This window comes from Leucoraja erinacea, chromosome 35 (genome assembly GCF_028641065.1).
Source record: "Leucoraja erinacea ecotype New England chromosome 35, Leri_hhj_1, whole genome shotgun sequence".
Lineage (NCBI taxonomy): Eukaryota > Metazoa > Chordata > Chondrichthyes > Rajiformes > Rajidae > Leucoraja > Leucoraja erinaceus.
This window is the reverse complement of record NC_073411.1, coordinates 3625592-3648162: the sequence shown is the minus strand read 5'-3', so window position 1 is coordinate 3648162 and position 22571 is coordinate 3625592. Positions and strand designations below refer to the sequence as shown.

At 48.4% G+C, this 22571-nt stretch overlaps 1 protein-coding gene across 50 annotated transcripts in view; it reads right to left on the bottom strand.

Annotated features, from left to right (window-relative positions):
* The window catches only part of LOC129713199 (calcium/calmodulin-dependent protein kinase type II subunit beta), a 264536-nt gene that overhangs the window by 152128 nt on the left and 89837 nt on the right, over positions 1 to 22571 (bottom strand). For all 50 annotated transcript variants that reach the window (XM_055662057.1, XM_055662062.1, XM_055662074.1 and 47 more), the window contains exon 4: positions 14467 to 14521. In XM_055662057.1, the coding sequence (XP_055518032.1) occupies positions 14467 to 14521 (55 nt within the window). The remainder of the gene's footprint in view (positions 1 to 14466; positions 14522 to 22571) is intronic.

The window sequence follows — 22571 nt, the reverse complement described above, 5'->3', positions numbered from 1 at the left end:
CCAACCCCCAGTCGCATCCTGGCTCGGTGGTGCAGCGGGTGGAGCTGCTGCCTCACAGCGCCAGAGACCCGGGATCAATCATGTCCTCAGGTGCTGTCTGTGTGGAATTTGCACGCGTCCCCTGTGACCACGTGGGTTTCCTCCAGGTGCTTTGGTTTCTTCCCACGTCCAAAATACGTGCAAATTTGTAGATTGCCCCTAGTGTGTAGGGAGTAGATGCAAAAGTGGAACTAGTGTGAGCAGGCGATCAATGGTCAGCATGGACTCGGTGGGCCGAAGGGCCTGTTTCCGTGCTGTATCTCTGAACTAAACTAATTGTCATAATTGTACCTCCCTCAATGACTTCCTCTGGCTGCTTGCTACATTACTCACCGCTACCATCTGAGTGAAAAAGTCACCCTTCAACATTCCCATTAAATCCTCCAAGTCTGAAGAAGGAACCTGACCCGAAACATCGCCTGTCTATTCCCTCCACAGATGCTGCCTGACCCGTTGAGTTCCGTCAGCACTTTGTGTTTTGCTCAGGATGTCAGCATCTGCAGTCTCTTGAGTCTCCATTCAATCTTTCCCCTCTCACCTTAAGCCCGTGGCTTCTAGTTTTTGCTTCCCCTAAGCTGGGGAAAAGACTCTGTGAATACACACTATATATTTTCCTCCATTTTGTCTGCTTTGAATGAGGACACTGTAGATCAACCATATTAATCTCTGTCAATATAGCCTTCACCACATATACACATGATACACATTCCACCATGTAGTCCAGTCCAGGATTTGAGTAGGACTGCAGATACTTATAACAGCCTGCTGGTCCCTTAGCTCAGCAGCCTGTTGCAACGAGTGCACAAGTATATATTATTCTCTCTGCATAGGTTTTAATAAAGGCTTTGTGGTTCACCTAATACTTTGTAATGGTTTGATCACAAAACAGACACCTCCCTGCTTTCGGAACTCCTGACATCAATTACAATCTCTCCACACAACTGATTTGCATTGCCTGAAGCAGCCAAGCTCTTATTACATAGTACAGCAGACCTGCTGGGCAGAATGGCCTCGTCCAAATGTCCCAATGCTATAAACTGGAAGTACTGGAAACAATCATTAAACGTGCAGCTTCAGTAGAGAGGAACAGAGTGGAACAGAGCTAGCATTTCATATTGATGACCATAGGTTAACCTCTCATACAGCATGGAAAAAGGCCATTCGGCCCAACTCATCCATGCCGGCCAACATGCCCCATCTAAGCTAGTCCCATTTGCCCGCGTTTGGCCTGCATCCCTCGAATCCTTTCCTATCCATGTATCTGTTCAAGTGTCTTTTAAACCTGCCACAATCACCTCCTCTGGCAGCTTGCTCCTTATACCAACCACCGTATGTGTGAAAAAGCTGCCCCTCAGAATCCTATTCAATCTTTCCCCTCTCATCTTAAACCTATATCCCCCTGGTTGTTAATTCCCCTACCCTGGGTAAAAGACTATCTATTCCTCTCATGATTTTATACCTCCATATAGATCACCTCTCAGCTCTCCTCTCTTCACTGATGTAGCCGCCCCCTCTATGTTACGTCATGCCTTCAGCAATGTTTAAGAAACAATTAGACAGATACATGGATAGGACAGGTTTAGAGGGCCAAACGCAGCCAGGTGGTGGCGATGGGACATGTTGGTCCGTGTGGGCAATTTGGGCCGATGGGTCTGTTTCCACGCTATATGGCTCTAGCTTAGTTTAGTTTAGTTTAGTTTAGGGATACAGCATGGAAACAGGCCCTTCGGCCCACCGAGTCCGCGCCGACCAGCGATCCCCACACATTAACACAATCCTACACACACTCGGGAAAAGTTTACAATCATACCAAGCCAGTGACCCTACAAACCTGTACGTCTTTGGAGTGTGCGATAAAACCGGAGATCTCGGAGGAAACCCATGCAGGTCACGGGGAGAAAGTACAAACTCCGTACAGACAGCACCCATAGTCAGGATCGAACCTGGGTCTCTGGCGCTGTAAAGGGCCTGTCCCATGAGCATGCGACCTGCATGTGGCGAGCGCGAGCAAACCGGAAGTGGGGGCCGCGCGGAGATCGAGTGAGTGACGTGAAGTTCGAGCGAAGTCCGCGGGAAGTTCGTGCGTGACGTACGTACGGCGTCAAGACGCTGCGCACGGCCGCGCGGAATTTTTGAACACGCTCAGTTTTTCGGAGCCCCGCGCGATGTCGGGACCAGCTCCGCACAACTCCATACGGCTCCGGCGATCGAAGTGGGACCGGCTCCGCGAGGCCGTACGGCTCAAGCGACCACGTTAGGTCGTGCTTGCTGCTTGCAGTCGCTTGCTCGTGGGACAGGCCCTTAAGGCAGTTGCTCTACCGCTGCACCACCGTACTGTCCTAAACTGCTACTCTATGAACCTCGATAAGTTTTCAGATTTAACTTAGGAATCAACCTGCATTGAATGGGGGAGGAGGCGGAAGGATATATAATAAAGTGGAGGGCAAGCACCGCGCTCGGGATTCCTGCCAAGGTCTGCCAGGGAGATGATGCATCTCTGCTGAGATTGTTACAACATGATGAAAGAATGGGTCGACTGGGCTTGTATTCACTGGAATTGAGGATGAAAGAGGATCATATAGAAACATATAAAATTCAAGGATTGGACAGGCTAGATACAGGAAAAATGTTCCCCATGTTAGGGGAGTTCCGAACTAGGGGTCACAGGTTAAGAATAAGGGGTCGGCCATTTAGGACTGAGATGAGGACAAAATATTTCACCCAGAGAGTTGGGAATCTGTGGAATTCTCTGCCACAGAAGACAGTGGAGGCCAATTCATTGGATGTTTTCAAGAGAGAGTTAGATTTAGCTCTTAGGGCTAAAGGAATCAAGGGATATAGGGAAAAAGCATGGACAGGATATTGATTTTGGATGATCCCCTATTGATTTTGGATGATCAGCCATGATCATATTGAATGGCGGCGCTGGTTCGAAGGGCCGAATGGCCTACTCCTGCACCTATTTTCTATGTTTCTGTTTCTAGCTCTTTACAGGAACCATGACTCAAAAACGCGGTCCATCTGGGGTTGAGCTACTCTGCAGCTGCCCGGCTTTGCAGTGATCGTCTCGACACAGACTTATTGCTGGGGTTGTGTTGGTGTTGAGTTTGTGTGGAGTGAGGGGACTGACAAACTGCACACACACACAGACACATGCACACACTCACGCACACGGAGACACACACACGCACGCACAGATACACACACACACACAGAAACACATGCACGCACACACAGAGACACACACGGACACACAAACGCAAGTATGCATACGCGCACACACGCACACACGCGCACAGATACACATACACAAACACAGACACACACACGCATGTACAGATGGACACACACACACACACACACGCGCACGCGCACACAGAGAAAACACACAAGTGCACACACACACACACACACGCTAGCACACACACACACGCAAACACACCCGCACACACACACACACACACACACACACACACACACTCTCACACGCAAACACACACGCAAACACACACACACACACACACAGGCAGCTCTTGCCGTACTGCATTCTACATATTAACACCATCTAGTCAACTACATCGGTGGCACGGTGATGCAGCTGTAGAGCTGCTGCCTCAGAGACCCGGATTCGATCCTGACTATGGGTGCTTTCTGTACGGAGTTTGTATGTTCTCCCTGTGACCCGTATAGGTTTCTCAGAGATCTACCATCTATGTGCAGGTTTTGTAGGTTAATTGGCTTGGTATAATTGTAAACTGCACTTAGTGTGTGTTGGATAGTGTTAGTGTGCGGGGATCGCTGGTCGGTGCGGACTCGGTGGGCCGAAAGGCCTGTTTCCGCTCTGTATCCCTAAACTAAAACTAAACTAAACTAAACGCTTCCCTTACATTTATTTGGCAGGTATACTGCGGTAATGCATTCCAATGAGCACTTCACATGAGAGCTTTGAGCAAACGTTGACACCAGCCCACTTAATGGAGGTGTGGGGAGAGGTGAGCAGTTCAAGAGCACAGACAGCAGCATTAACACAGGCTATTCCACACAGCAGCCGCTCACACGATGCAGGCAGGCGGGGAAATCTGCCAGCAAAATGTATCTAGCGATGTGAAAGAGCAAAAGAGGAAGGAAGGACAACAGGCAGAAGGAGGGAGGGAGGGAGTGAGAGGGAGAGGGGAGGGAGGGAGAGGGAGAGGGAGGGGCAGAGGGAGGGAGGGAGGGAGAGGGAGAGAGAGGGAGTGAGAGAGGGAGAGAGGGAGGGAGATAGAGAGAGGAAGAGAGGGAGAGAGAGGGAGAGAGGGAGGGAGAGAGAGAGAGAGAGAGAGAGAGGGAGAGAGGGAATGAGAGACAGAGATAGAGAGAGAGAGAGAGAGAGGGAGGGAGGGAGGGAGGGGACAGCAGGGGGATGGCGGAGGCAGAGGGAGTGGGAGGCGGTAGAGATGGGAGGGAGACGGAGGGAGGGAGACCTCCTGGCAGGGGCAGAGGGGGGCTGAGATGCAGTGGGGACAGGGGGGGGGGGTGGGGGGGGGAGATTGCGCAGGGTGGGGGGGGGGGCAGATTGTTAAATCCCAGCCAATGGGGCAAACCTCTGTGGTTGGGGGGGCAGTGTGCAGTGTGGGTGGGGGGGCAGATTGTGCAGTGTGGGTGGGGGAGAGATTGTGAAGTGTGGGGGGGGGGGGGCAGTGGGGGGGGGGGGGGGGGCAGGTGGTGGGTGTGAGGCCAGCCCATGCTCAAGGCTGCGAGAGACACTGCAGAGCCCAGACACACTGCTGCAGTGCAGATGCTGTCAGAATGAATGCTCCTGATTTGCAACAGCAAAGAATTGCTCAGACAGATGAGGAGACACAGCAAAATGCACTAAAATTAAGCAGCTTCACTTGTGAGCCTACAAGTCAGGTGTCGTGCAATATTAACAAGACACAATCACCTCCTAATCGGGAATTGTGTCTGTGAGCAGACTGACTGGCAGTTACTGGCAAAATTATATCCATTCACTCCTGAAGAGCACCACACCACACCACAAACTGCTAGCTGGATCTCTAACAGAACACGTACATGGTAAAACAAGGGAATGCAGATGCTGGAATGTTGAGATAAAAACCAATGGAAGAACTCAGCGGGTCTGGACTCTGTGGAGTATTGTGGTCAGTTTTGGTCACCCTGCTAATGAAAAGATGTTGAGAAAGGTCACCTATTCTTTTTCTCTGGAGATGCTGTCTGGCGCGCTGAGCTACTCCAGCTTTTTGTGTCTATCTTCAATGGAGAGATGTTGTCAAGCTGGAAAGACTGCAGAGAAGATATAAGAGGATGTTGCCAGGACTGGAGGGCCTGAGCGGTAGGGAGACGTTGGGCAAGCTAGGGATTTATACATTCGAGCATAGATCCAATAATAAACTTAAATGTAAGCCTTAGACTGATGGGCCTGTCCCACTTACGCAACTTTTTCGGCGATTGCCGGCATCCGTCATAGGTCGATGCAGGTCGGCGAACATTTTTAACATGCTGAAAATTCAGCGGTGACCAGAAAGACACTACGACTCTTCGGGCGACTGAGGAGACAACTCACGAATAAACAGACGACATCCTGGCGATATGAGTAGTCGCCCAAAGAGATGTACCTTGTTCTGGTCGCCGCTGGATTTTCACCATGTTCAAAATTTTTGGCGACCTGTAACGACTTATGACGGGTGCCGGCAGTCGCCGAAAAAGTTGCGTAAGTGGGACAGGCCCATTAATCCTCCCCACAGACCTATTTATTGTAACTCTATTTTCTATGGAACTGTCATTTTCATTCCATGCTAACACATTTCCTCTGGTTTCTTCATTTATGCACCAGTTTCTTATGTCAAATGCCATTTTGGAAATCTAAATACATTCCATCTACAGGAAGCTGTGCCGTGCAATCTAAACACTTCGTAAATGTACATTAGGTTAAGGCTTATTATTGTCACTCGATCGAGTGGATGTGGAGAGGATGTTTCCAGAAGTGGGAGAGTCTAGGACCAGAGGGCACGGCCTCAGGATTAGGGGCTGTCGCACTGCGACGACCTAATCAGATGAGTTTGCCCTCGACGCATACTCGCAGCATGGTCGACACGAGGTCCTAGGAGGTCTTCATAACTCTCCTTCATGCTCGAGAGTAGTCCCCGTGTACTCGAGGCCTCAGCTAGGTCGCGGCGTATTTTTCAACATGCTGAAAAATGCCCGCGAGTAATAAAAGATCGCAATGGAAAAAATCGATACTTTTTTTACTCGTAGGTTTAGTTGTAGTAGGTCGTAGTAGGTCGGCATGTTAGTCGTAGGTAATCGAGGGTAGTCGAAGGCAGTCGTAGATAGTCTTCATCATAGTCGATGGGAGGTCGAAGGAGATCGAAGGAGCCCGTCTTCACTCCCCACTATTCGGCGTCCAATTTTCCCGAAGTTAGTCGAAGCTAGTCTTCAACATATGAGGTCTTCAACATGACACTTTTTCAAACTCTCCTGAACTCTTCTAAACTCGCCAAATAGGTTGCCGCAGTGGGACCGCCCCTTTAAGGGACGTTCCTTTAGAAAGGAGATGAGGAGGAGATTTAGTCAACTTTGTCAACTCTCCCTGCCACATCTTCAATGAATTCAAGGAAATTAACTTTTCATAAAGCCACGTTGACTTAGAAGACATACAAAATAGATGATATCACAAAAAGCTGGAGTAACTCAAAGGGATAGGCAGCAAGAGTAGGCCATTCGGCCCGTCAAGCCAGCATCGCCATTCAATATGATCATGGCTGATCATCCAAAATCAATACCCCATTCCTCCCCTTTCTCCCCATATCCCGTGATTCCTTTAGCCCTCAGAGCTATATCTAACTCTCTCTTGAAAACATCCAGTGAATTGGCCTCCACTGCCTTCTGTGGCAGAGAATTCTACAGATTCTCAACTATCTGGGTGAAAAAGTTTTTCCTAATCTCAGTCCCAAATGGCCTACCCCTTATTCTTAAACAGTGCCCCCTGGTTCTGGACTCCCCCAGCATGGGGAACATTTTTCCGGCATCTAGCCTGTCGCGGGGGTGTCACAGGGTGACGCCTGTCTGGCCGTGAGTAGTCGCCCAAAGAGTCGTACCTTTTTCTGGTCGCCCCTGGATTTTCAACATGTTGAAAGATTCGGCGACCTGCTCCGACTATGACGGTTGTTGGCAAGTCGCTGGAAAAAAATTGCGTAAGTGGGACAGGCCCTTTACTGTCCCATAGCTCCCCGCGCTGTGCCTTCCTCTCTTCTTGAACAAGGGAGTCACATGGACTGTTTTCCATCGGGGTTCAGTCTTCACAGCAGAGGCCAGTAACCACGCAGTTAACCACACCGTTTCCATGACTACCGATGGTGGGATGTCTAAGACAATTAGTCAAGTTTGTCATATGTTTAGCCTAAAGACCTAACATACTAGAGAAGCATCATGGGACAAAAGTCCGACACAGTAAAGGTAACGTCAGCACCATGTTCGGAGAGACAATGAAAGCCAGCACCACCAGACTGAGGAACAGCTTCTTCCCCTCCGTTATCAGGTTTCTGAACGGTCCTTCCATAAGCTGGGCTACTGTCCGATTCACCTCTACCCCATTGCGGACATTGGACTTTGTCTCTGGAACTAGTGTGCTACAAAGCTGAGAACTATATTCTGCACTCTGTATCTCTCCCTATTTATGTATAGGTTTATCCGATTTGTTTTGGATAGCAGGCAAAGCAAAGCTTTTCACTGTACCTCAGTACACATGACCATAAGCCATAAGTCATCGGAGCAGAATTGGCCTATTCAGCTCATCGAGTCTGTTCCGCCATTCGATCATGGCTGATCTACATTTCCCTCTCAACCCCATTCTCCTGTAACCTTTTACACCTTTACCAATCAGGAACTTTTTCCCCTTTAAAAAAATACCCAATGACTTGGCCTCCACCGCTGTCTGCAGCAATGAATTTCACAGATTCACCATCCTCTGTCTAAAGATGTTCCCACTCATCTCCATTCTAAAGGTGCGTACTTTTATTCGGAGGCTGCCCCCTCTGGTCCTAGACTCTCCCACTAGTGGAAACATCCTCTCCACATGCACTCTATCTAGTGACAATAATAAACCTAAACCTGGTCTAAAGATATACACAGTTGTAGTAAGTCAGTGGGTCAGGCAGCATCTGTGGAGACCATGGATGGGTGAGGTTTCGGGTCAAGTGCAGCCACCTCCTGTGAAGTTCTGTGCTGCAGACTGACTGGTCCTTGGGATTTATCTCTTCAGACTGACTAACGTCTGAACTTGTGTTTCTTTACTTACTCACTGGATGCATGATTCTCCAATCATTCTGGAAGGGTTTAAGAAGGAACTGCAGATGCCGGAAAATCGAAGGTAAACAAAAGTGCTGGAGAAACTCAGCGGGTGCAGCAGCATCTATGGTTCCTGTACCTGAGAGGCGTAGACCCATCATTGTTGAATTATACAGCTCAGATACAGGCCCTTCAGCCCACAACGTCCATGCTGAACCTTTTGCCCACACACTAATTCTATATTAGGTGGTGCAGCGGTAGAGTTGCTGCTTTACAGCATCAGAGACCCGGGTTCGATCCAGACTACGGGTGCTGTCTGTTTGTACGTTCTCCCCGTGACCTGCGTGGGTTTTCTCCATGTGCTCCAGTTTCCTCCCACACTACAAAGACGTACAGGTTTGTAGGCTACTTGGCTTGGTATAATTGTAAATTGTCCCTAGTGTGTAGGTGGATAGTGTTAGTGTGCAGGAATCGATGGTCAGCAAACTGAACTACTCTGGGTAAAAGACTGTGCTGTTCTATCAAGTCCCACCTGCCTGCAATTGGCCCACATTGCTCTGAAACTATCTTATCTGTGTACCTGTCCAAAGGTGTTTTAAACATTGTGATAGTGCGTGCAATTTTGTTCTTCTTTATTTTTAGTAATCAGGGCCAGACAGTGCCGACACAGCATTGCCATCACTGCTCTTGTGCGCAAATGAACAATGTTAAAATAACATCGCCTCCCGTGACAAATCTATCTTGGATCGGTGACCCCCAACCGCACGCACGATGCACGCACGCACATCCAACATTGAAATGTCCTTCACAGCAGCTAGAGTAGCGTGTGCTTTGTCAGAAACTTCCACCGTTTGGCACCGACAAAGTCAAAAAGGTTCACTAAAGAGTTCTATCGACAGCCCCCGCTCTCTCCTCGCTTTCTGAAGGCTCTCCTCACTTTGTGACGGTCCCACCCACTCTCTGATGGCCCTCCGCGCCCTCTAATGGCCCCCCCGCTATCGGCAGGTGCTGATTCATAATGTAGGGTCCCTCCTCGCTCTCAGGGCCCAGTATCGTCCACATCGGTGGCCTGGTTGCCCCAGCTGAGTGGGTACACTGCCCGAGCCGGTGCCCGCTGGAGGGCTTGGCCACAATTACCGGGATTACCCCGGGCGCGCTGCTTGCTGGGAACACCACCACCTTGTCGGCAGAGCAGACGCGATGGGCCGAAAGGCCTAATTAGGCTCCCAGATGTCATGGTCCATCCATGCCCCTCATATATACTCCTCTTAGATCACGTCTCAACATCCTACTCTCCAGGGAAAGAAGGCCCATGTATTCAGCTTCTAAACATAGAACATAGAACAGTACAGCACATGAACGGGCCATTCAGCCCACAACGTCTGTGCCGAACATGATGCCAGTTAAAGTGATTCCATCTGCCTGTACATGATCCATACCCCTCTATTCCCATCACTTCCTTGTGCCTGTTAGAGAGGAAGTTAAACAGCACCACCCTATCTGCCTGCACCACCATCTCTGGCAAAGTCAGTCCCCGCACATTCAATGCACAATTGCCGGGGCCTATTAACCTACAAACCAGCACGTCTTTGTGATGCGGAAGGAAACCTGAGCACCTGGAGGAAACCCTCGCGGTCGCACCGAGAACGTGCAAACTCCACACAGACAGCGAGCTGAGGTCAGGATGGAACTCGCGCCTCTGGCACTGTGAGGCAGCAGCTCTACCTGCTGCATCACTGAGCCGCCCTACTTTAGTTTTAAACTCAAAAGGAGGCAAAGCGCTGGGGTAACTCAGTGGGGAAGCTGCATGACTCGCTGAGTTACTCCAACACTCTGTGTCCTTCTGCCGAAACCAACATCCGCAGTTCCATGCTTCTATCCTAACTACAAAATATCCAATCCTGAGCAAAAGACTTGACTGTTCACCTTATCTATGCTCCTCCTGATTTGATATACATATTCACTATAACACTACAATCAGCCTCCTATACTCCATGTGAAAAACACAATCCCTTCAGACCCAGTTACAAGAGCTGGCACGGTGGCGCAGGGCTAGAGTTGCCGCCTCACAGCACCAGAGATGCAGGTTCATTCCTGACTGCAGCTGTTGTCTGTACGGAGTTTGTACGTTCTCCCTGTGACCTGCGTGGGTTTTCTCCGGGTGCTCCGGTTTCCTCCCACGTTTACAGGTTAATTGGCTTGCTATGATTGTAAATTGTTCCTAGTGTGTGTAGGATAGTGTTAGTGTGCAGGGATCGCTGGTCAGCGTGGACACAATGGAACAAAGAGCGTGTTTATGTGCTGTATCTCTAAACTAAACTGATTCATAATGTAGGGCAGCTTACAGCCCAGGGCTATGTATATTGATTTCTCTCATTTCAAGTAACACTTACATTCCCTCTCTCTCCATCCCTCCCCCCCACTCTAGCCCTCCTGCTAGTTCCACTGTTCGGATCCCCTTCCCTTATTATCGCCGCCACAGCCAACAATGGACCATTGTGGGCTCCTTGGCCAGCAGTGCCAGCTCCAATCTGTTTGTAACCTTTCATACCTCAGGTTTTCCACTCTCCCCTGTCTGAAGAAGGGTCTCGAGCGGAAACGTCACCCATTCCTTCTCTCCAGAGATGCTGCCTGTCCCGCTGAGGTACTGCAGCTTTTTGTGTCTGTCCTCAAAATGTAAATGTTACTTCAATTGCTTTATTCATGATGCTGTCAAGTCCAATGCAGCTTGAGCAAAAATAGGACTGAATTCACAGGATGTGCGTGCAATTATGTCAGCGTATGAACAATTCCAACATATGGTCCTAAACTTCAGCACGAATATGCTAATTCAGTGCAAGATACTTCATATTTCCACCCACTCACCTCTGGGCTATCCCACCCACCAGCAGATTGTTTGGCTTAGTTTAGATGTTCTCAGTTTGCATTTTTTTATTAGTTTAGTTTAAAGATACATAGAAACATAGAAAACAGGTGCAGGAGTAGGCCATTCGGCCCTTCGAGCCTGCACCGCCATTCAATATGATCATGGCTGATCATCCAACTCAGTATCTTGTACCTGCCTTCTCTCCATACCCCCTCATCCCCTTAGCCACAAGGGCCACATCTAACTCCCTCTTAAATATAGCCAATGAACTGGCCTCAACTACCTTCTGTGGCAGAGAATTCCAGAGATTCACCACTCTCTGTGTGAAAAATATTTTCCTCATCTCGGTCCTAAAAGATTTCGTTAAACTGTGACCCCTTGTTCTGGACTTCCCCAACATCGGGAACAATCTTCCTACATCTAGCCTGTCCAACCCCTTAAGAATTTTGTAAGTTTCTATAAGATCCCCCCTCAATCTTCTAAATTCTAGCGAGTACAAACCGAGTCTATCCAGTCTTTCTTCATATGAAAGTCCTGACATCCCAGGAATCAGTCTGGTGAACCTTCTCTGTACTCCCTCTATGGCAAGAATGTCCTTCCTCAGATTAAGAGACCAAAACTGTACGCAATACTCCAGGTGTGGTCTCACCAAGACCCTGTACAACTGCAGTAGAACCTCCCTGCTCCTATACTCAAATCCTTTTGCTATGATACTTTGCTTTTGCTATGACATATACTATGATATATACTCAAATCCTTTTGCTATACAGCGCAGAAACCAGCCCTTCGGCCCACCGAGTCCACGCCGACCAGTGATCCCCGTTTCACTAACACCATCCCACACACACTGGGGACAATTTACAATTTCTAAACTAAACAGACGTACAAAGTTTTCCCTTTGAGAATAGGGAAGATTCAAACAAGAGGACATGACTTCAGAATGAAGGGACAGAAGTTTAGGGGTAACATGAGGGGGATCTTCTTTACTCAGAGAGTGGTGGCGGTGTGGAATGAGCTTCCAGTGGAAGTGGTGGAGGCAGGTTCGTTGGTATCATTTAAAAATAAATTGGATAGGCATATGGATGAGAAGGGAATGGAGGGTTATGGTATGAGTGCAGGCAGGTGGGACTAAGGGAAAAAAAGTTGTGTCGGCACGGACTTGTATGGCCGAGATGGCCTGTTTCCGTGCTGTAATTGTTATATGGTTATATGGTACACTTCAAAGACGTACAGGTTTGTAGGTTAAGTGGCTTGGTAAATGTAAAAAAAAATTGTCCCTAATGTGTGTAGGATAGCGTTAATATGCGGCAATTGCTGGTTGGTACGGACCTGGTGGGCCAAAGGGCCTGTTTTCGCACTGTATCTCTAAACTAAACAATGACCAAGAAAGCACACCAAATCCTCTACTTCCTTAATAATAATAATAATAATAATAACTTTATTTATAAAGCACTTTTAGGCAACATCAGTTACCACAAAGTGCTGTACAAGGGAAATCAACAAAAAGTTATCACAAACTATTAAAACCATTAAGACGACAAGACTATAAAAACAGTAAAAAATTAAAAGACATTAAAAGCACTAAAACAGGAACAATGTCTCGGCCAGTGTCGAAAGCCAGTGAATAAAAGTGAGTTTTTAGGGAGGATTTAAAGATGGACAGTGAAGGGGCCTGTCTGATCTACAGCGGCAAGGTGTTCCAGAGTGCCGGTGCAGCAACAGAAAAGGCTCTATCCCCTCTGAGCTTCCGCTTAGACCTTGGTACCTCAAGGAGCAGCTGATCCGCTGACCTGAGGCACCGGGTAGGAGCATATAGGTGGAGCAGCTCAGAGAGGTAAGGCGGGGCGAGGCCATTCAAAGATTTAAAAACAAATAAAAGAATTTTAAAATGAACTCGAAAGTGCACTGGAAGCCAGTGAAGGGAGGCCAAAATTGGCGTAATGTGCTCCCTCTTTCGAGTTCCGGTTAAAAGGCGGTTGGAGACGAGCCAACGAAGCTCGTGAGACTCCAGTGTAGAGCGCATTACAGTAATCCAGCCGAGATGTAATAAAGGCGTGAATTACTGTTTCAAAATGCTGCCGCTCGAGAATGGGCTTCACCTTTGCCAGCTTCCTTAGGTGAAAGAAGCTGGACTTAACCACTGCGCCTATTTGTTTATCTAATTTAAAATCACTGTCCATCATAAAACCCAGGTTTAAAACTGTTGGCTTTACGAACACTGCAAGTGGACCCAAGTCAACAGAGGGAGGTTCACGGCAGCCATTAGGGCCGAACAAAATCACTTCTGTCTTTTAATAATATATTTTATTGTCATTGCACATAGGTGCAACGAGATTTGGTATGCAGCTTCCATCCGATGTCATAACTTAAATAAGTAATAAAATTTAGATTTAGATACCTCAAGAACATGGTTTGTAAAAAGAACATTTCAACAGTAAAATAGTCAAAACAGTTCAAACAGACTAAAGTGCAGATGTGTATGTGCAACGTGACCATCCTTTGGATGGTCACGTTGCACAGACCATCCAACTGTTTTGACTATTTTACTGTTGTAATGGTCCCTCGGAGACAGTCCATGTAGAAGGCTTAAGAGGCTTAGAAGGCTTAAGAGGTTCGGCATGTCCCCAACAGCCCTCACCAACCTCTACAGATGCGCCGCAGGAAGCATTTTATCGGGATGCGTCACGGCACGGTTTGGGAACAGCTCTGTCCAAGACAGCAAGAAATTGCAGTGAATTGTGGACACAGCCCAGGCCATCACACAAACCAACCTCCTTTTCATTGACTCCATCTACACCTCACGCTGCCTCGGCAAGGCCAGCAGCATCACCAAGGACCAGTCTCACCCCGGTCACTCCCTCGTCTCCCCTCTCCCATCAGGCAAGAGGTACAGAAGTGTGAAAACGCACACCTCCAGATTCAGGGACAGTTTCTTCCCAGCTGTTATCAGGCAACTGAACCATCCTACCAACAACTAGAGAGTAGTCCTGAGCTAGTATCTACCTCATTGGAGACCCTCGGACTATCTATAATCAGACTTTACTTGATGTTAAATTGCAGTGAACCTTATTTCCTTTATCCTGTATCTGTACACCATGGACAGCTCGGTTGTAATGATGTATAGTCTTTCCGCTGACTGGGTTAGCACGCAACAAAAAAGCTTTTTACGGCAACTCGTTACAGGTGACCATAAACTAAACTAAAGTAAACTGGTGCTGTGCGGCAGCAGCTCCACCCGCTGCGCCACTGGTAAACCCTTCCCAATCAGTACTCACAAGTCGAACACGAGATAGTGGTATCCTTCTTCTGATATGCTGTCATGGAGACGAACTGAAAGATAAAAGAAGTCAGCATTAGCTTTGTTGACTAAACAATATGAACCATACCACCACTTGCTGCAAGAGAACGCTTGTGACTCACCCCAGTACAAATTGAAGATCTCCCAATGACAACATAGGCCCTGAGAGGTTTAAGCTCTGTTTAAAAACCTATTCCTTTCTTCTCTAATTTGGCCTGGAGAGCTTGGCACTTCGTTTCAACCCGGGGTCATCAGTGAGGAACAGGTACCCAGGTCTCTGAGGTTTTGAGGCAGCAGTTCTACCCGCTGCGCCATTGTGCCACCACTTAATAGGATTAATTTTGCAGAAATTAATCCCAGCAAAAACACCTTCCACCTTAGACTTTAAGGGCGGCACGGTGGCGCAGCAGTAGAGTTGCTGCCTTACAGCGCCAGAGACCCGGGTTCGATCCTGACTACGGGTGCTGTCTGCACGGAGTTTGTACGTTCTCCCCGTGACCTGTGTGGGGTTTCTCCGAGATCTTCGGTTTCCTCCCACATTCCAAAGACGTGCAGGTATGTAGGTAAATTGTCCCTAATGTGTGTAGGATAGTGTTAATGTGCGGAGATCGCTGGACAGCGAGTTCTCAGTGGGCCGAAGGGCCTGTTTCAGCCCTGTATCCCCACACTAAATGAAACTTGCTCCCCTTTGGTTTTTACTAGGTGGACCTCAATGTCTGTGAAGTCTTTTTATCCATAGATCATCCAGGAAACTAAACACTAAATGCATTCAGTGTGAAGTGTCACTGCAAAGCGTGGCCGTCAATGTGTGAACAGAAAGATCCCACCAACAACGATTGAGAGGAGATGCAGGCTGAGGTAGCTCGGTACGACCCGATATCACCAGCAGGTTCCTTCCCTTCTACAGCTTCATACGAACAGGTGAATGATCAGGCACTCAGATTGTGCAGGCCGACACAGTGGAGCAGCGGTATAATTGCTGCCTCACAGCGCCAGAGAACTGGGTTCGATCCCGGCAGTTTGATCCTCCAGTTTGACCACCTCGAAAAGATCATCCACCCATTTACAGTGGCTTGCAAAAGTTTTCAAAAGTTTTCATACCCCTTGAACTTTTCCACATTTTGTCACGTTACAACCACAAACATAAATGTATTTTATTGGGATTTTATGTGATAGACCAACACAAAGTGGCGCATAACTGTGAAGTGGAAGGAAAATGATACATGGTTTTCAATTTTTTTTTACAAATAAAAAACTGAAAAGTGTGGCGTGCAAAAGTATTCAGCCCCCCTGAGTCAATACTTTGTAGAACCACCTTTCGCTGCAATTACAGCTGCAAGTCTTTTGGGGTTTAAGAAGGAACTGCAGATGCTGGAAAATCGAAGGTACACAAAAAAGCTGGAGAAACTCAGCGGGTGCAGCAGCATCTATGGAGCGAAGGAAATAGGCAACGTTTCGGGCCGAAACCCTTCTTCAGTCTTTTGGGGTATGTCTCTACCAGCTTTGCACATCTAGAGACTGAAATTTTTGTCCATTCTTCTTTGCAAAATAGCTCAAGCTCAGTCAGATTGGATGGAGAGCGTCTGTGAACAGCAATTTTCAAGTCTTGCCAGAGATTCTCAATTGGATTTAGGTCTGGACTTTGACTGGGCCATTCTAATACATGAATATGCTTTGATCTAAACCATTCCATTGTAGCTCTGGTTGTATGTTTAGGGTCGTTGTCCTGCTGGAAGGTGAACCTCCGCCCCAGTCTCAAGTCTTTCGTAGACTCTAACAGATTTTCTTCCAAGATTGCCCTGTATTTGGCTCCATCCATCTTCCCATCAACTCTGACCAGCTTCCCTGTCCCTGCTGAAGAAAAGCATCCCCACAGCATGATGCTGCCACCACCATGTTTCACAGTGGGGATGGTGTGTTCAGGGTGATGTGCAGTGTTAGTTTTCCGCCACACATAGCGTTTTGCATTTAGGCCAAAAACTTCAATTTTGGTCTCATCTGACCAGAGCACCTTCCTCCACATGTTTGCTGTGTCCCCCACATGGCTTGTGGCAAACTGCAAATGGGACTTCTTATGGCTTTTTTTCAACAATGGCTTTCTTCTTGCCACTCTTCCATAAAGGCCCGATTTGTGGAGTGCACGACTAATAGTTGTCCTGTGGACAGATTCTCCCACCTGAGCTGTGGATCTCTGCAGCTCCTCCAGAGTTACCATGGGCCTCTTGGCTGCTTCTCTGATCAATGCTCTCCTTGCCCGGCCTGTCAGTTTAGGTGGACGGCCATGTCTTGGTAGGTTTGCAGTTGTGCCATACTCTTTCCATTTTCGGATGATGGATTGAACAGTGCTCCGTGAGATGTTCAAAGCTTGGGATTTTTTTTTATAACCTAACCCTGCTTTAAACTTCTCCACAACTTTATCCCTGACCTGTCTGGTGTGTTCCTTGGGCTTCATGATGCTGTTTGTTCACTAATGTTCTCTAACAAACCTCTGAGGCCTTCACAGAACAGCTGTATTTATACTGATGGACTCTTTTACTAATTAGGTGACTTCTGAAGGCAATTGGTTGCACTGGATTTTATTTAGGGGTATCAGAGTAAAGGGGGCTGAATACCTTTGCACGCCACACTTTTCAGTTTTTTATTTGTAAAAAAATTTGAAAACCATGTATCATTTTCCTTCCACTTCACAATTATGCTCCACTTTGTGTTGGTCTATCACATAAAATCCCAATAAAATACATTTACGTTTGTGGTTGTAACGTGACAAAATGTGGAAAAGTTCAAGGGGTATGAAAACTTTTGCAAGCCACTGTATCTCCTCCCGCCTAGATTACTGCAACTCCCTCTACACTGACATCAGCCAATCTACCCAGTCCCGCCTGCAACTGGTCCAAAACGCCGCAGCGAGACTCCTGACGGGCACCCGAAAAAGGGACCACATCATCCCGATCCTGGCCTCTCCCCACTGGCTCCCTGTGCGGTTCCGAATAAATTTCAAGATCCTCCTTTATGTTTACAAAGCCCTTAACGGGCTTGCCCCCACCTACATCAAAAGTCTGCTTATCCACCACACCACCTCCAGGTCCCTCAGATCGACCGACTTGGGGTTACTGAACATCCCGCGGTCTAGGCATAAGCTCAGGGGCGACTGCTCCTTTGCGGTTGCAGCTCCTAGACTGTGGAACAGCATCCCTCTTCCCATCAGAACTGCCCCCTCCATCGACTCCTTTAAGTCGAGACTTAAAACTCATCCTTACTCTCAAGCCTTTCTTGACATCCTCTGAGGGAGGGCTATATGTTTGTATTTATGTATGTACTTAATCTATGAACCACTGTTATATAACGTTAGTACCTCCACCAATGTAAAGCACTTTGGCCAACGAGAGTTGTTTTTTAAATGTGCTATAGAAATAAAAGTGACTTGACTTGACTTGGCTACAGGTGCTATCTGTGTAGAGTTTGCACGTTCTCCCTGTGACCGCGTGGGTTTTCTCCGGGTGCTCCGGTTTCCTCCCACATTCCAAAGACGTGCAGGTTTGTGGGTTAATTGGCTTGGTAAAATTATAAATTATAAATTGTCCTTGGGGTGTAAGCTGCCCAAGTTGAATATGAGGTGCTGTTCCTCCAATTGTGTGTAACCTCACTCTGGCAATGGAGGAGGCCCAGGACAGGAAGGTCAGTGTGGGAATGGGGAAGTGGGTGTTTAGACATTAAACATTAGAGATACAGCCTAACAATAATCCCTTGGGCCCACCGGATTCCTTGCTGAACAGTAATCACCCCGTACACTAGCACAATCCTACACACTAGGAACAGTTTACAATTTTTTTTACAGAAGCCAATTAATCTACAAACCCGCACATCTTTGAAGGTGGGAATGAAACCAGAGAAACCAGTGTTCCCGGAGAAAACCCACGTGGGCACAGCCATAACGTACAAACTCTGTAGAGGCAACCACAGTAGTCAGGATCGAGCCCGGATGCCTGGTGCTGTGAAGCAGCAACTCTACCACTGCGCTAACATGCCGCCCTATAAAACTCTTTGTGTCTGAAGAAGGATTCTGACCTAAACGTCGCCTATCCATGTTCTCCAGAGATGCTCCCTGGCCCGCTGAGTTACTCCAGCACTCTGTGTCCCTTTTTGTAAATCAGCATCTGCAATTCCTCGTTTCTACATAAATCACCCATTAGTGTCTTGTGAACGTGTCTGCAACCCCTGCCCAGCTCAATAGAGACAGGGGCTTGTCACTTCCTAGCTGTGGACAGCCGTGTTTGTGTAGGAAGGAACTGCAGATGCTGGTTTAAACCGAAGATAAACACAAAATGCTGGAGTAACTCAGCATCTCTGGAGGGAAGGAATATGTGAGGTTTGGGGTTGTTCAGAACCTTTGAGTTTGCCTGTCAGTCTGCAGGCGAGGATCTTTTCAATTATTGAACAGCCTGGCTCTGCAGAAGAGCGGGGACAGGAATAGGGAGCTTTATTTCTGTGAAATGCAAAAATAAATCTCCAGAGCCTGCTCTCCACAGACAGCTCGGGAAGAAGACGGATTTAGCACAGTGAAGTAAAGGCCAATTTAAATAACAACGGCACTGACTGCACCATGGGCTCTATAAATAACTGCACCAGCAATCATCGAGAGAGAGCGTTGAGCCTACGATGTGCCGCCCCTCATTTAGCACCAAATTATCGCTCCTCGCTGCGAGGGAGATGGTTTTATTTGGTGGGTGCCGGCAGGGGAAACAAAATCAAGTTTAAGCCGCCAAGGAATGCCGCCCCCCCCCCCCCCCCCCCCCCCCCCTTGCCCTGGGGGTGACAGAAGGACAATTAGTCGCAACACACCGTCTGGTGAAAAGCTGTCCATTAGAAACGTCAACCGTTCCATCAGGTTCAGAATCAGTTTTAGTTTAGAGACACAGCGCGATAACAGGCCCTTCAGCCCACCGAGTCCATGCCGACCAGCGATCCCAGCACACTAACACCATGCTACACACACTAGGGACAATTTACATTTATACCGAGCCAATTAACCTACAAACCTGTTCGTCTTTGGAGTGTGGGAGGGAACTGGAGATTTTAGAGAAAACCCACGCAGGTCATGGGGAGAACGTACAAACTCCGTACAGACAGCACCCGTAGTCGGGATCGAACTCAGGTGGCCGGCGCTACAAGGCAGCAACTCTACTGAGTCACCGTGCTGCCCTGCATAGTTGATTGTCATGTACACCAGGAATATTACCAGGAATGAAATTCCTTGCTGGCATGAAGCTCACAGTGTTAACAATGTACATGGTAAGCACAATTCATTCAATGAGTGGAATCCAATACAGAGTAATGTGAGCTGCTGCATATCGGGAAGACCGGCACGATGAACTAACTTTAATCCGACTGATGTCCAGGGCAAGGTTGCAGTCCCGACACCAGGACACAAGCTTCTCAATTTCTGTCCTGTGCTGTGTCGCACCCCTAGTTATAGATCTGTCCTCCCCCATGGGCAGCGCGGTGGTGCAACGGTTGAGTTCCTGCCTCGCAGATGGCCAGAGACCCGGATTGAATCCTGACTATGAGTGCTGTCTGTACGGAGTTTGCACGCTCTCCCTGTGAAAGTGTAGGTTTGTTCTGGGTGCTCCAGTTTCCACAAACACATCAAATATGTGCAGGATTGTCGGTTAATTGCATTCTGCAATTTGTAAATTGCCCCTCGTGTGTAGGATAGTGCTAGTGTACGGGGTGATCGCTGGTCACCGCACACGCAGTGGGCTGAAGGGCGTGTTTCCGTGCTGAATCTCTGGAGTTTAAAGACCCGGGTTCGATCCTGACTACGGGTGCTGTCTGTACAATGTTTGCACGCTATCACGGTGGCTGCGTGGGTTTCCTCCGGGTGCTCCGGTTTCCTCCCACATCGCAAAGACGTGCGGGTTTATAGGAGAGCGTTGGCGCTCTGCAGATTGTCCCTGGTGTGTCGGATAGAACGAGTGTACAGATGATGTAGGAAAAAACTGCAGATGCTGGTTTAAATCGAAGGTAGACATAAAATGCTGGAGTAACTCAGCGGGACAGGCAGCATCTCAGGAGAGAGGGAATGGGTGACGTTTAGGGTCCAGACCTTTCTTCAGACTTTGTGTACAGATGATCATTGGTTGGTGCGGACTCGGTGGGCAGAAGGGCCTGTTTCCCTGCTAAGTCTCTAAACTAAACTGAGGGTCGTGTGACGTGTAGGTGGGAAGGAGCTGGATGGGGGCGGGGTAAGGTGAAAACAGGGCAGTGATCCTCGCTGTACCTCTAAACTAGACCAAATTAAAGAATGGTGTCATCAGCAAAGTTAACGTTCGACTTGTCACTGTACGTGGCCACAGAGTCACAGAGGTACAGGGTGTAGAGCAGGGGGCTGAGCACATTACCCTGAGGAGCACTGTACTTTTCCTGGGGACGGGAATGATGGAGCTTTCCTTGAAGCAGATGATTCTTGGAGCGAGAGGCAGGAGCACAGAAAATGAAGTTTCCTCTCCACATCACCCCCAGTAAACTATCCCATAGACATAGGGTGTTAAATGAGCTGACTAGAATAAAGCAGCTCACTAATGAGGCAAGAAGTGAAACAATGAGCGGTTAAGAACACGTCGCACGGTGAGGGGAGAGATTCATTCCACAGCCGGGAATGGAACTGCGAAGAATAGATAATGATGGGTTAAACCCTGAGCAACAAGTGCAGTGAATGACAGGATCGTTAGATCTGGTCAACACAGCGGGGCAAAGGTGTGAAAGGAGGGGGTTGCAAGGGTGGAGAGAATGGCTGCAATGGGGAGGAGTTTCAAGGGAGTTGAGTTGCAAAGGGTTTAGTTTAGTTTAGTTTAGTGAGCACAGCATGGGAACAGGCCCTTCGGCCCACCGAGTCCCTGCTGACCATCGATCACCCGTTCACACTAGTTCCATGTTATCCCGCTTTCGCGTCCAACACACCAGGGACAATTGACCAGCAAACCTGCACGTCTTTGGAGTGTGGGAGGAAACCAGAGAACCCGGAGAAAACCCACGTGATCACAGGGAGAAGGTGCAAACTCCGTACGGAGAGCATCCGTGGTCAGGATGGGACCCGGGCTTCTGGTGCAGCGAGGCAGCAATCCTACCGCTGAGCCACCGTGCAGCCTGAAAAGGGTTGCGAGGGTTAGGAGAGGGGTTGTCAGGGACAGAAGTTGCAAGGTAGAGGGGTTGTAAGGGGCTGCACGGGAGGGGGGCAAGAGGGAGGGGGGGGGGCAAGAGGGAGGGAGGGGGGGCAAGAGGGAGGGAGGGGGGGCCAGGCAACAACTGAACTGCCACAATGAGGCAGGGAGGTAGTGAGTGTATGAAGGAACGTGAGGGTCAGAGAGAAAGGGGTCAAGAGACGAGCGAGTTTAATTGTCATGTGATAAGCAACAGAACAATGAACTCCTTGCTTGCTGCAGCATCACAGGTCTGTAAACATGCCTGCATGCCAGTGAGAAGCAGAGAGTTCAGCGTGAATGGCAAATGGAGAGCGCGGGAGACAGTGAGGACCGGGGGGCACTGGGGAAGCGGACAGGACAAGCCAGGCAGCGTCAGAGAGAGGAGGTGTACACTCCATGCAGACAAACAATGCTCTCCTCAAGTGAAAGCTGACAGTATGTATTAGCTGGCAGTGTATGTGTCTGTGACATGAGAGGAACAGATCGAGTGGAGTCTCAGTGGGGGAATCGAGAACCAGAGGGCAGAGGTATAAGGTGAAAGGGGAAAGACTTCATAGGAAGCTTTTATCACGCAGAGTGTGGTGGGTGTAAGGAACGATCTGTCAAAGGTAGTTGCGGCAAAGTTTAAAGGCAATTAGACAGATACATGGATACAACAGGTTTAGAGTGATGTGGGTGAAACGTGGGGAGGTGGGACTCTGGAGGAGTCTTCCCTCTGGAAGGCGACTCCGGACTGTCAAAGCTGCCACAGCCAGACTTAAAACAGTTTTTATCCACGAGTAGTTGCTCTACTCAACAGCCAAAAATCTGTAGCCTCCCTTTGATCTGGTATTTTGCTGGTTCACATGTTTGATCAATGGTGTTTTATCATTAATGTTTTATT